The 13021-nt window shown below is 42.2% G+C and overlaps 1 protein-coding gene across 1 annotated transcript in view; it reads left to right on the forward strand.

Moving 5' to 3' along the window:
* DNAH8 (dynein axonemal heavy chain 8) overlaps window positions 1-13021 on the forward strand; it is a gene marked incomplete at both ends in the record, with an annotated part of 333524 nt that overhangs the window by 156090 nt on the left and 164413 nt on the right. Inside the window, 3 exons of the mRNA XM_079713152.1 lie at window positions 8548-8682; window positions 10520-10681; window positions 12671-12917. Coding sequence (XP_079569278.1) covers window positions 8548-8682; window positions 10520-10681; window positions 12671-12917 — 544 coding nt within the window. The remainder of the gene's footprint in view (window positions 1-8547; window positions 8683-10519; window positions 10682-12670; window positions 12918-13021) is intronic.

Genomic DNA, 13021 nt, shown 5'->3' on the forward strand with positions numbered 1-13021 from the left:
CCTTCCCCCTCCCCATATCCTCAAGTCCATTCTCAAGTAGGTCTGTGTCTTTATTCCCGTTTTACCCCTAGGTTCTTCATGACATTTTTTTTTTAATTCCATATATATGTGTTAGCACACGGTATTTGTTTTTCTCTTTCTGACTTACTTCACTCTGTATGACAGACTCTAGGTCTATCCACCTCATTACAAATAGCTCAGTTTCATTTCTTTTTATGGCTGAGTAATATTCCATTGTATATATGTGCCACATCTTCTTTATCCATTCATCCGATGATGGACACTTAGGTTGTTTCCAGCTCCGGGCTATTGTGAATAGAGCTGCAATGAACATTTTGGTACATGTCTCTTTTTGAATTATGGTTTTCTCAGGGTATATGCCTAGTAGTGGGATTGCTAGGTCATATGGTAGTTCTATTTTTAGTTTTTTAAGGAACCTCCATACTGTTCTCCATAGTGGCTGTACCAATTCACATTCCCACCAGCAGTGCAAGAGTGTTCCCTTTTCTCCACACCCTCTCCAGCATTTATTGTTTGTAGATTTTTTGATGATGGCCATTCTGACTTGTGTGAGATGATATCTCATTGTAGTTTTGATTTGCATTTCTCTAATGATTAATGATGTTGAGCATTCTTTCATGTGTTTGTTGGCAGTCTGTATATCTTCTTTGGAGAAATGCCTATTTAAGTCTTCTGCCCATTTTTGGATTGGGTTGTTTGCTTTTTTGCTATTGAGCTGCATGAGCTGTTTATAAATTTTGGAGATTAATCCTTTGTCAGTTGCTTCATTTGCAAATATTTTCTCCCATTCTGAGGGTTGTCTTTTGGTCTTGTTTATGGTTTCCTTTGCTGTGCAAAAGCTTTGAAGTTTCATTAGGTCCCATTTGTTTATCTTTGTTTTTATTTCCATTTCTCTAGGAGGTGGGTCTAAGAGGCTCTTGCTGTGATTTATGTCATAGAGTGTTCTACCTATGTTTTCCTCTAAGAGTTTGATAGTTTCTGGCCTTACATTTAGGTCTTTAATCCATTTTGAGCTTATTTTTGTGTATGGTGTTAGGGAATGATCTAATCTCAAACTTTTACAGGTCCCTGTCCAGTTTTCCCAGCACCACTTATTGAAGAGGGTGTCCTTTCTCCACTGTACATTCCTGCCTCCTTTATCAAAGATAAGTTGGCCATATGTGCGTGGGTTTATCTCTGGGCTTTCTATCCTGATCCACTGATCTATCTTTCTGTTTTTATGCCAGTACCACACTGTCTTCATTACTGTAGCTTTGTAGTATAGTCTGAAGTCAGGGAGCCTGATTCCTCCAGCTCCGTTTTTCGTTCTCAAGATTGCTTTGGCTATTCGGGGTCTTTTGTTTTTCCAAACAAATTTTGAAATTTTTTGTTCTAGTTCTGTGAAAAATGCCAGTGGTAGTTTGATAGGGATTGCATTGAATCTGTAGATTGCTTTGGGTAGTAGAGTCATTTTCACAATATTGATTCTTCCAATCCAGGAGCATGGTATATCTCTCCATCTATTTGTATCATCTTTAATTTCTTTCATCAGTGTCTTATAATTTTCTGCATACAGGTCTTTTGTCTCCTTAGGTAGGTTTATTCCTAGATATTTTATTCTTTTTGTTGCAATGGTAAATGGGAGCGTTTTCTTGATTTCATTTTCAGATTTTTCATCATTAGTGTACAGGAATGCCAGAGATTTCTGTACATTAATTTTGTATCCTGCTACTTTACCAAATTCATTGATTAGCTCTAGTAGTTTTTCGGTAGCATCTTTAGGATTCTCTATGTATAGTATCATGTCATCTGCAAACAGTGACAGCGTTACTTCTTCTTTTCCAATTTGGATTCCTTTTATTTCCTTTTCTTCTCTGATTGCTGTGGCTAAAACTTCCAAAACTATGTTGAATAAGAGTGGTGAGAGTGGGCAGCCTTGTCTTGTTCCTGATCTTAGTGGAAATGGTTTCAGTTTTTCACCATTGAGGACAATGTTGGCTGTGGGTTTGTCATATATGGACTTTATTATGTTGAGGAAAGTTCCCTCTATGCCTACTTTCTGCAGGGTTTTTATCATAAATGGGTGTTGAATTTTGTCGAAAGCTTTCTCTGCATCTATCGAGATGATCATATGGTTTTTCTCCTTCAACTTGTTAATGTGGTGTATCACATTGATTGATTTGCGTATATTGAAGAATCCTTGCATTCCTAGAATAAACCCCACTTGATCATGGTGTATGATCCTTTTAATGTGCTGTTGGATTCTGTTTGCTAGTATTTTGTTGAGGATTTTTGCATCTATGTTCATCAGTGATATTGGCCTGTAGTTTGCTTTCTTTGTGACATCCTTGCCTGGTTTTGGTATCAAGGTGATGGTGGCCTCGTAGAATGAGTTTGGGAGTGTTCCATCCTCTGATATTGTTTGGAAGAGTTTGAGAAGGATGGGTGTTAGCTCTTCTCTAAATGTTTGATAGAATTCGCCTGTGAAGCCATCTGGTCCTGGGCTTTTGTTTGATGGAAGATTTTTAATCAAAGTTTCAATTTCAGTGCTTGTGATTGGTCTATTCATATTTTCTATTTCTTCCTGAGTCAGTCTTGGCAGGTTGTGCATTTCTAAGAATTTCTCCATTTCTTCCAGGTTGTCCATTTTATTGGCATAGAGTTGCTTATAGTAATCTCTCATGATCTTTTGTATTTCTGCAGTGTCAGTTGTTACTTCTCCTTTTTCATTTCTAATTCTATTGATTTGAGTCTTCTCCCTTCTTTTCTTGATGAGTCTGGCTAATGGTTTGTCAATTTTGTTTATCTTCTCAAAGAACCAGCTTTTAGTTTGGTTGATCTTTGCTATCGTTTCCTTCATTTCTTTTTCATTTATTTCTGATCTGATCTTTATGATTTCTTTCCTTCTGCTAACTTTGGGGTTTTTTTGTTCTTCTTTCTCTAATTGCTTTAGGTGCAGGGTCAGGTTGTTTACTCGAAATGTTTCCTGTTTCTTAAGGTGGGATTGTATTGCTATAAACTTCCCCCTTAGAACTGCTTTTGCTGCGTCCCATAGGTTTTGGGTCGTCGTGTCTCCATTGTCATTTGTTTCTAGGTATTTTTAAATTTCCTCTTTGATTTCTTCAGTGATCACTTCGTTATTGAGTAGTGTATTGTTTAGCCTCCATGTGTTTGTATTTTTTACAGATTTTTTCCTGTAATTGATGTCTAGTCTCATAGCATTGTGGTCGGAAAAGATACTTGATACAATTTCAATTTTCTTAAATTTACCAAGGCTTGATTTGTGACCCAAGATATGATCTATCCTGGAGAATGTTCCATGAGCACTTGAGAAAAATGTGTATTCTGTTGTTTTTGGATGGAATGTCCTATAAATATCAACTAAGTCCATCTTGTTTAATGTATCATTTAAAGCTTGTGTTTCCTTATTTATTTTCATTTTGGATGATCTGTCCATTGGTGAAAGTGGGGTGTTAAAGTCCCCTACTATGATTGTGTTACTGTCGATTTCCCCTTTTATGGCTGTTAGTATTTGCCTTATGTATTGAGGTGCTCCTATGTTGGGTGCATAAATATTTACAATTGTTATATCTTCTTCTTGGATCGATCCCTTTATCGTTATGTAGTGTCCTTCTTTGTCTCTTCTAATAGTCTTTATTTTAAAGTCTATTTTGTCTGATATAAGAATTGCTACTCCAGCTTTCTTTTGATTTCCATTTGCATGGAATATCTTTTTCCATCCCCTTACTTTCAATCTGTATGTGTCTCTAGGTCTGAAGTGGGTCTCTTGTAGACAGCATATATATGGGTCTTGTTTTTGTATCCATTCAGCCACTCTGTGTCTTTTGGTGGGAGCATTTAATCCATTTACATTTAAGGTAATTATTGATATGTATGTTCCTATTCCCATTTCCTTAATTGCTTTGGGTTCGTTATGTTAGGTATATTCCTTCTGTTGTGTTTCTTGCCTAGAGAAGTTCCTTTAGCATTTGTTGTAAAGCTGGTTTGGTGGTGCTGAACTCTCTCAGCTTTTGCTTGTCTGTAAAGGTTTTAATTTCTCCATCAAATCTGAATGAGATCCTTGCTGGGTAGAGTAATCTTGGTTGCAGGTTTCTCTCCTTCATCACTTTAATTATGTCCTGCCACTCCCTTCTGGCTTGTAGAGTTTCTGCTGAGAGATCAGCTGTTAACCTGATGGGGATTCCCTTGTGTGTTATTTGTTGTTTTTCCCTTGCTGCTTTTAATATGATTTCTTTGTGTTTAATTTTTGACAGTTTGATTAATATGTGTCTTGGCGTATTTCTCCTTGGATTTATTCTGTATGGGATTGTCTGTGCCTCCTGGACTTGATTAACTATTTCCTTTCCCATATTAGGGAAGTTTTCAACTATAATCTCTTCAAATATTTTCTCAGTCCCTTTCTTTTTCTCTTCTTCTTCTGGAACCCCTATAATTCGAATGTTGGTGCGTTTAATGTTGTCCCAGAGGTCTCTGAGACTGTCCTCTGTTCTTTTCATTCTTTTTTCTTTATTTTTCTCTGCATCAGTTATTTCCACTATTTTATCTTCCACCTCACTTATCCGTTCTTCTGCCTCAGTTATTCTGCTATTGATCCCATCTAGAGTATTTTTCATTTCATTTATTGTGTTTTTAATCGATGCTTGATTCATCTTTAGTTCTTCTAGGTCCTTGTTAACTGTTTCTTGCATATTGTCTATTCTATTTCCAAGATTTTGGATCTGGGAAATAGAATCTTGGATCAGCTTTACTATCATTATTCTGAATTCTTTTTCAGGTAGACTGCCTATTACCTCTTCATTTGTTAGGTCTCGTAGGTTTTTATCTTGCTCCTTCACCTGCTGTGTGTTTTTCTGCCTTCTCATTTTGCTTATGTTACTGTGTTTGGGGTCTCCTTTTTGCAGGCTGCAGATTTGTAGTTCCCGTTGTTTTTGGTGTCTGTCCCCTGTGGCTAAGGTTGTTTCAGTAGGTTGTGTAGGCTTCCTGGTGGGGGGGACTAATGCCTGTGTTCTGGTGGTTGAGGCTCGATCTTGTCTTTCTGGTGGACAGGTCCACGTCTGTTGGTGTGTTTTGGGGTGCCTGTGGCCTTATTATGTTTTTAGGTAGCCTCTCTGCTAATGGGTGGGGTTGTGTTCTTGCCTTGCTAAGTGCTTGGCATAGGGTGACCAGCACTGTAGCTTGCTGGTCGTTGACTGAAGCTGGGTGCTGGTGTTGAGATGGAGATCTCTGGGAGATTTTCGCTGCTTGATATTATGTGGAGCTGGGAGGTCTCTTGTGGACCCGTGTCCTGAAGTTGGCTCTCCCACTTCAGAGGCACAGCACTGACTCCTGGCTGCAGCACCAAGAGCCTTTCATCCACCCGGCTCAGAATAACAGGGATAAAAAGTAGAAAGAAAGAATTAGCAGAAGAAAGAAAGAGAGAGGGAAAGAAAGGAAGAAGGGAAGAAAGGAAGGAAGGAAGAAAGAAAGAAAGGAGGGAGGGAGGGAGGAAGGATGGAAAGAAAGAAGGAAAGAAAGGAGGGAGGGAGGAATGAAAGCAAAAGGAAGAGTGAATGGAAGAAGGGAGGGAGGGAGGAAGGAAAGAAAGAAAGAAAGACAGGAGGGAGGGAGGGAGGAAGGATGGAAAGAAAGAAGGAAAGAAAGGAGGGAGGGAGGGAGGAATGAAAGCAAAAGGAAGAGTGAATGGAAGAAGGGAGGGAGGGAGGAAGGAAAGAAAGAAAGAAAGACAGGAGGGAGGGAGGAAGGAAAGAAAAAGAAAGTGGAAAGAAGAAGGGTGGGAGGGAGGGAAGGAGGAAAGAAAAAGAAAGAAGGAAAGGAGGAGCGGAGGGAGGGAGGGAGGAAGGGAAGGTAGGAAAAAAAGAAAGAGCAGGTAAAGTAAAATAGAATAAAGTATGAAATATAGTAGCGTTATTAAAATTAAAAAGTAATTATTGAAAAAAAACACGGACCGATAGAACCCTGGGACATATGGTGGAAGCAAAGCTATACAGAGAGAATCTTACACAGAAGATTACACATACACATTCACAAAAAGAGAGCAGGGGGAAAAATCAAAAATCTTGCTCTCCAAGTCCACCTCCTCAATTTGGGATAATTCGTTGTAAAAAGAGGAAAAGGGCGAGAAGTCTGAAATCTTGCTAAGTCCACCTCCTTAATTTGGGATAATTCGTTGTAAAAAGAGGAAAAAGGGGGGAAAGTCTTAAATCTTGTCCTCAAAGTCCACTTCCTCAATTTGGGATGATTCGCTGTCCATTCATGCACTCCACAGACGCAGGGCACATCAAATGGACCGTGGAGCTTTAATCCGCTGCCTCCGAGGCTGCACAGAGAGATTTCCCTGTCTCTGCTCTCACAACTCCCGGGTCTCAGCCTTGGACCTGGCCCCGCCTCTGCGCGTAGGTCGCCGGAGGGTGTCCGTCCTTCGCTCAGACAGGACGGGTTTAAAGGAGCCGCTGATTCGGGGGCTCTGGCTCACTCAGGCAGAGGGGAGGGAGGGGCGCGCAGTGTGGGGCGGGCCTGCGGCGGCAGAGGCTGGCGTGACGTTGCAGCAGCCCGTGGCGCTCCGTGCGCTTTCCCGGGAAAGCCGTCCCCAGGTCCCGGGACCCCGGCAGTGGCGGGGTGCACAGGCCCCCCGGAAGGCGGGGCGGACAGTGACCCGCGCTCGCACACAGGCCCTGCGGCGGCGGCGGCAGCCCCAGCGTCCCACGCCCGTCTCCGAGGTCCGCGCCTTACCCGCGGCTCGCGCCTGTCTCCGGCGCTTCCCCAAGCAGCCCTCTTAATGCCCTCTCCTCGCGCACCAGGAAACAAAAGGGAAAAAAGTCTCTTGCCTCTTCGGTAGCTCCAGACCCTTTCCCCGGACTCCCTCCGGGCTAGCCGTGGTGCACTAACCCCTTCAGGCTCTCTTCCTGCCACCAGCCCCAGTCCTCTCCCTGCGCTCCGACTGAAAGCCGATACCCGAGCCTCAGCTCCCAGCCCCGCCCGCCCCGGCGGCCGAGCAGACAAGCCTCTCGGGCTGGTGTGTGCCTGAGGGCACCGATCCTCTGTGCCAGAATCTCTCCGCTTTGCCTTCCGCACCCCTGTTGCTGTGCTCTCCTCCGCTACTCCGAAGCTTTCCCCCTCCGCCACCTGCAGTCTCCGCCCGCGAAGGGGCTTGTAGTGTGTAGAAACCTTCCCTCCTTCACGGCTCCCTCCCACTGGTGCAGGTCCCGTCCCTATCCTATTGTCTCTTTTTTTATTCTTTTTTTTCTTTTGCCCTACCCAGGTATGTGGGGAGTTTCTTGCCTTTTGGGGGGTCTGAGGTCTTCTGTCAGCGTTCAGTAGGTGTTCTGTAGGAGTTGTTCCACGTGTAGATGAATTTCTGATGTATCTGTGGGGAGGAAGGTGATCTCCGCGTCTTACTCTTCCGCCATCTTCCTCCGGGCCTCCTTAACTCTTTTCTAAAGTATATTTATAATTAATTTGACCTATTAATTACATATTTTTATTTTATTTTATTTTTAAAAAATATTTATTTATTTATTTTTGGCTGCATTGGGCCTTCGTTGCTGTGCGCCGGTTTTCTCTAGTTGTGGCGAGCAGGGGCTACTTTTCATTGTGGTGCACAGGCTTCTCATTGCGGTGGCTTCTCTTGTTGTGGAGCACGGGCTTTAGGGTGCGTGGGCTTCAATAGTTGTGGCTCACGGGCTTAGTTGCTCTGCGGCATGTGGGATCTTCCCGGACCAGGGCTCGAACCCATGTCCCCTGCATTGGCAGGCAGATTCTCAACCACTGCGCCACCAGGGAAGACCCCTAATTACGTATTTTTAAAACTTTCTTAATTTGAAATAATTATAGATTCACAGGAAGTTGCAAAGAAGTGTACAAGAGGTCCTGTGCACTCTTCACCCTGCTTCTTGCAGTGTTGACATCTTATAACTATAGTACAGTAACAAAACCAGAAGATCGACATTGGTACAATAAACAGAAATTACTAAGACTTCACCAATTTTTCATGCGCTTGTGTGTGTGTGTGTTTGTGTGTGTGTAGTCCTATGCAAACATGTGTAGATTCATGTAACCACCACCACAGCCAACATACACAACTGTTTATCACCACAAGGTTCCCTCCTGCTACCCCTTTATAGCCACACTCACCTCCCTCCCAAATCTGTATAGCCCCTTGTAGCCCTAATCTTTTCTACATCTCTATAATTTTGTTATTTCAAGAATATTACATAAAGGGAATCACATAGTATGTAACCTGTTGGTCATGCATTTTAAATGGTTGCCATTCAGACTATCAGACTGTATTGTTCTCAAAAGATATTTAAGGTGTGAACACTGTATCATACAGCTTGATCTTTCCAGAGGAGTGATCATTTTTCAGTCAAAGGAAAGGCGGGAGAATTGAGCTAATAAAACTTTGCCACTCAGCCACTCCAAAACTATAGTGTATAAGTATCAGAATATCTACCTATATGTAATACATAGTGAGTCTACATGTAGAATTTTTCAATTGAATAATCTTTTTTCTTTCTTTTCTCATCTTAGGTTCATTATGACTTTGGGTTGAGAAATATTCTATCTGTACTGAGGACACTTGGATCTCAAAAAAGAGCCAGACCAGAAGATAGTGAATTAAGCACCGTCATGAGAGGACTAAGAGATATGAACCTTTCTAAATTGGTATCCTTCTTCTCTGAATTAATTTCTCTTTCAGGATTTCGACCTGGCTGACAAGTGGGGGTTGGCTCATGTGAAGCTGTTAACATTAAAAATTGCAGGGAAGTGGGACTTCCCTGGCAGTCCAGTGGTTAGGCCTCCATGCTTCCACTGCAGGGGGCACAGGTTCAGTCCCTGGTTGGGGAACTAAGATGCCGCATGCTGTGTGGGCGCAGAAAGAAAAAAAAAATGCAGTGAAGTTAACACTGAGCTGAGCTTTCAGAGGAAGGCAACCCCCCTCCCCCTCAAAAAAACGCCATGGCTTTGTATGACCCACATGGGCTGCAAGTGCATCCTTTTATCAGTTGTGTACCATGAAACAGGCTTCATCAGTGGGCTCCAGCCCCCAAATGTCAGTCCATTATTCATAATGTAACACAGATTCTAAATATGAAAATCTGGATTCATAGGGAACCATGAAAGCTTTTTTTGCTTTCTCTGTATGTGACTAGCTTAGCTATGTCTCTCCCAAAACACCAACACCATTTCTGTTTTCCAAATGTGCATTAAAAGTTTGCTGTAGGGCTTCCCTGGTGGCGCAGTGGTTGAGAGTCCGCCTGCCGATGCAGGGGACGCAGGTTCGTGCCCCGGTCTGGGAAGATCCCACATGCCGTGGAGCGGCTGGGCCCGTGAGCCATGGCCGCTGAGCCTGCACGTCCGGAGCCTATGCTCCGCAATGGGAGAGACCACAGCAGTGAGAGGCCTGCATACTGCAAAAAAAAAAAAAAAAAAAAGAAAGTTTGCTGTAGAGATTATAATAATTATTTCACCGACTTCATGCTTGTCACAATTACAGCCAGGCTGTTTTAAACTGGTTGACGGACAGGTTCATGTGGCTTTTATTCAGGGGCTTCTATATGCTATGTATCATGTCCATGCCCTAGGAGTACAAGGTTGAGAAAGAAATGGATCTTAGGGGCTCACATTCTAGTTACAAAACTAACAACTAACATCTGTGTAGTTCATGACTATTACAAAACCTATTCAGGGGTGTTGTCTTGTTTGAGTCTTACAGCCACTCCGGGGGATATGGGTGGCTATCGTGCTTATTGCCATTCTCCTTATGGGAGGGGTGCGTGTGTAGGACTCACCCATAATCCCAGTCAGTTGATAAGCTGGAACAAAAGTCCACGAGACTTTCTGATGCTAAATCCTCTGCTCCCTCCAGAGTGTAGCTCACTGCCTCCATTAATAATGGTACTCCTGAAACTTCTAGACGAGAGTTCCAGAAAGTATCGGAGACCCTCCCCCACCAGAGAATAGGAAAAATTCAGAGGGGGTCAGCAGTTGGGCATGGGGCGATCTCGGTATTAAAGATGTGGTAAATAAGGATTGGAGTCCATTTACTCCAACCTGCTGCTTTCGAGAGAGGCAGAACGCTGCTCTGATGCAGTTTTCCAGCCAGTGTTGGATGAGCCAGACATGCAGGGTTACAGATCTTTTCCTAATTTAAGTGAACTATTAATACTCTCTTCTCATGGGATTGGGACTATTACTTGCATGTTTTTAAGGTTAGTGCATATACCTGTCTGTGGGAAGCAGAACATTCATAGGACAAAGAAATGAGATCAGACCTTGGAGCAGTAGACTGGAGAAGACCTTGAATGCCAGGGAACTTTGGGTGCAATGCTGTAGGTAATGTGGATTCCATGGTGGTGTTTGGGAGAAAGTACTAGAGCATATACATGTGGCTAGGAGAGTAATAAAATGGTTCTTTGGGCATGAAGTGATAAGTGCTGTGAGCTTCTGCTACAAGCTTCGTTGTTGACTGAATGAGTAAATTTGTTCTCTGCCACCTTAGGTTGATGAAGATGAACCCCTGTTCCTCAGCTTAATCAATGACCTGTTTCCAGGATTACAACTAGATAGTAATACTTACGTGGAACTGCAAGCTGCAGTAGCCAACCAGGTTCAACTGGAAGGTTTGATTAACCACCCACCCTGGAATCTCAAACTTGTGCAGGTAAAACATTTTTAATCTGTTATCAGTATGATTCTCAGTGGGTGTTGTTAAAGATTGTCATTTGAAGAGAAGAACTTGTGAAATTAGTCTTACTTAATGTAAATGTTGAAACTAAATTAAAACACATCATTGCAAGAAGAGTCCTCAGTGAGAGGTGTTGGTCCCAGAGATGTTAGTGTGGATTTATACTAATCAAGCAGTTACTGAAGTTACTTACACCTGATGAGGTTAGGTTAGGTAGTAACCAGAATCTCGAGAACAGTTGGGAAGGGATAGTAGCTTATAAAAACGCAGGGAGATGGAATGACCCAGCTGGCTCTTGTGCCAGTTGGGCAGCATCTCCCATAGCTGGGGGCCTTCATAGGGCATGGAGCCTGAGGAATCTGGGGGTGGTACTTTGCTCCTGCTTTGTGTGTGGGCATGTTCACACCTAAACTCAACCCTTTGCCTGTGTCTCTTGGTGTGTTTCTGTCCATCACATTTCATCCTTGTGACAACCTACCAATGATTTTACCAAGCAGAGCCAAGAAGCCATAGCAGAGATGCTGAATTAAATCACCATGAGCTTGATGCTTTGGGGGTATTTTCCAGGGCTTTTGGAAAATGAAGGTGCCGAAATTGTGGAGAGTGTTAAAAACTGCATTTGAAAAAGAGTGATTCTTTTTTTAACTTACTCTTCTTGCCACATTGTAAGCAGTTCAAGTGTATGAAACAGATCCAAATCTTACAAGGAAATATATAGGGAAAACAATCAAAGTATTTTTCATCATCTATGTTTTGGAAACCATTAAACATTTTTTTTAAATTTCTGGGAAAACATCATTTTACATGTGATATGTATACAGTATATTGAGTACTGAAATCTTAGTCACCTCAGTCGGTGGGGCACTAGAATATTGTGTTTTTATTTAATGTCAAACACATTACTGTTGAGTATAACATGGCCAGTACCTCTGCTGCTTTTAAACTATGGATTACAGAGGTAATACATTTCTACCTAAAATGTGAGGAGAATAACTCAAATTTTACCTCTGATCAGCTGTGGGACCTTTGAATTGTTATTTTTATTAAAAGAAAAGATAGGATATTGTAATAGACACTGTCCATGTTCTTATTATGTCTTCTTGAATCTCTTTTACCATATCCATGCGCCCCTTCCCCTGCTTCTAGAACTGTGATTCCAATCCCACATATATATACCACTCTCTGCAGGAGGGTTCACCAACCCCACATTTTTTGGCAGGCACAAAGCGCAGGCAGTGCATGGGAGTTTATTTTCCCCTGCTCCCAAAACAACCTTCTTTAGTTAAGGACTTGTGGGTGATGCAGTAGGAAAGTCAAGCTCTCCTGCTTCCAGATGGAACAAACACAGAGGTGTAACTTATGTTCCAAAGTGCCCCTCAGGGCCAGTCTTAAGTCTCCCTGCTACAGGATTTTGTCCTCAATCATACCTTGTTTGACCTCTCCCCATTTTGTCCTGCTTCCCTTACTCCATTAAAAGTTTCCCTGGTGAACACTCGCTTGCACAGGAATCCTCACCTCGAGCTGTGCTTCTGGGGAACCAGAAGGCTGGTGTGTGTTTAACTTGGGTCTTGGCTGAGTTGGTTTGTATTGCTGCTTCCCACCACCGGGGGGCAATATCACCACACAAACTGCTCCTTATGCATCAGCAAACTAAAATCACAAGGAACAGTAGTTTGAGACCCCAAAACTAGCTCCTGAATTAATTATTTCCAAAATGTAATTAAAGTTCCACATTGTCATTACTTTATCACTTATATCATTTTATAACGTGCCGCTCATTTGCTATCCACCTCTAGTAAAACAAAAAAACATTTTTGGGGGGCATATTCTCTTCTTTTAAATAGTGAACAAGTTACTTTAATGAAAAGCCTATTTAAAGCTTTTAAAATTTCTGCACACAACTTCTATGAATGTCAGAAAGAGACTCATAAGTTACATTTTTCAATTGATTATCTCATTGTGTAGTTATATGAGACGTCTCTGGTACGCCATGGTTTGATGACTCTTGGGCCCAGTGGTTCTGGGAAGACAACCGTTATAACAATCCTGATGAAGGCACTAACAGAATGCGGAAGGCCTCATAGAGAAATGCGAATGAATCCAAAAGCTATTACGGCTCCTCAGATGTTTGGAAGACTGGACACGGCGACCAATGACTGGACAGATGGGATTTTTTCTACTCTGTGGAGAAAAACATTAAAAGCTAAAAAGGGTACACATAAACTCTTTTCTGGTGATCATTCTTTTCCCCTGCCAGTTTATCAATAACACAGTATTGGTTTAATTTTCTGTTTTGATTATCTGCAGGTGAAAAGT

Source organism: Hyperoodon ampullatus (assembly GCF_949752795.1).
Source record: "Hyperoodon ampullatus genome assembly, chromosome: 10".
NCBI lineage: Eukaryota > Metazoa > Chordata > Mammalia > Artiodactyla > Ziphiidae > Hyperoodon > Hyperoodon ampullatus.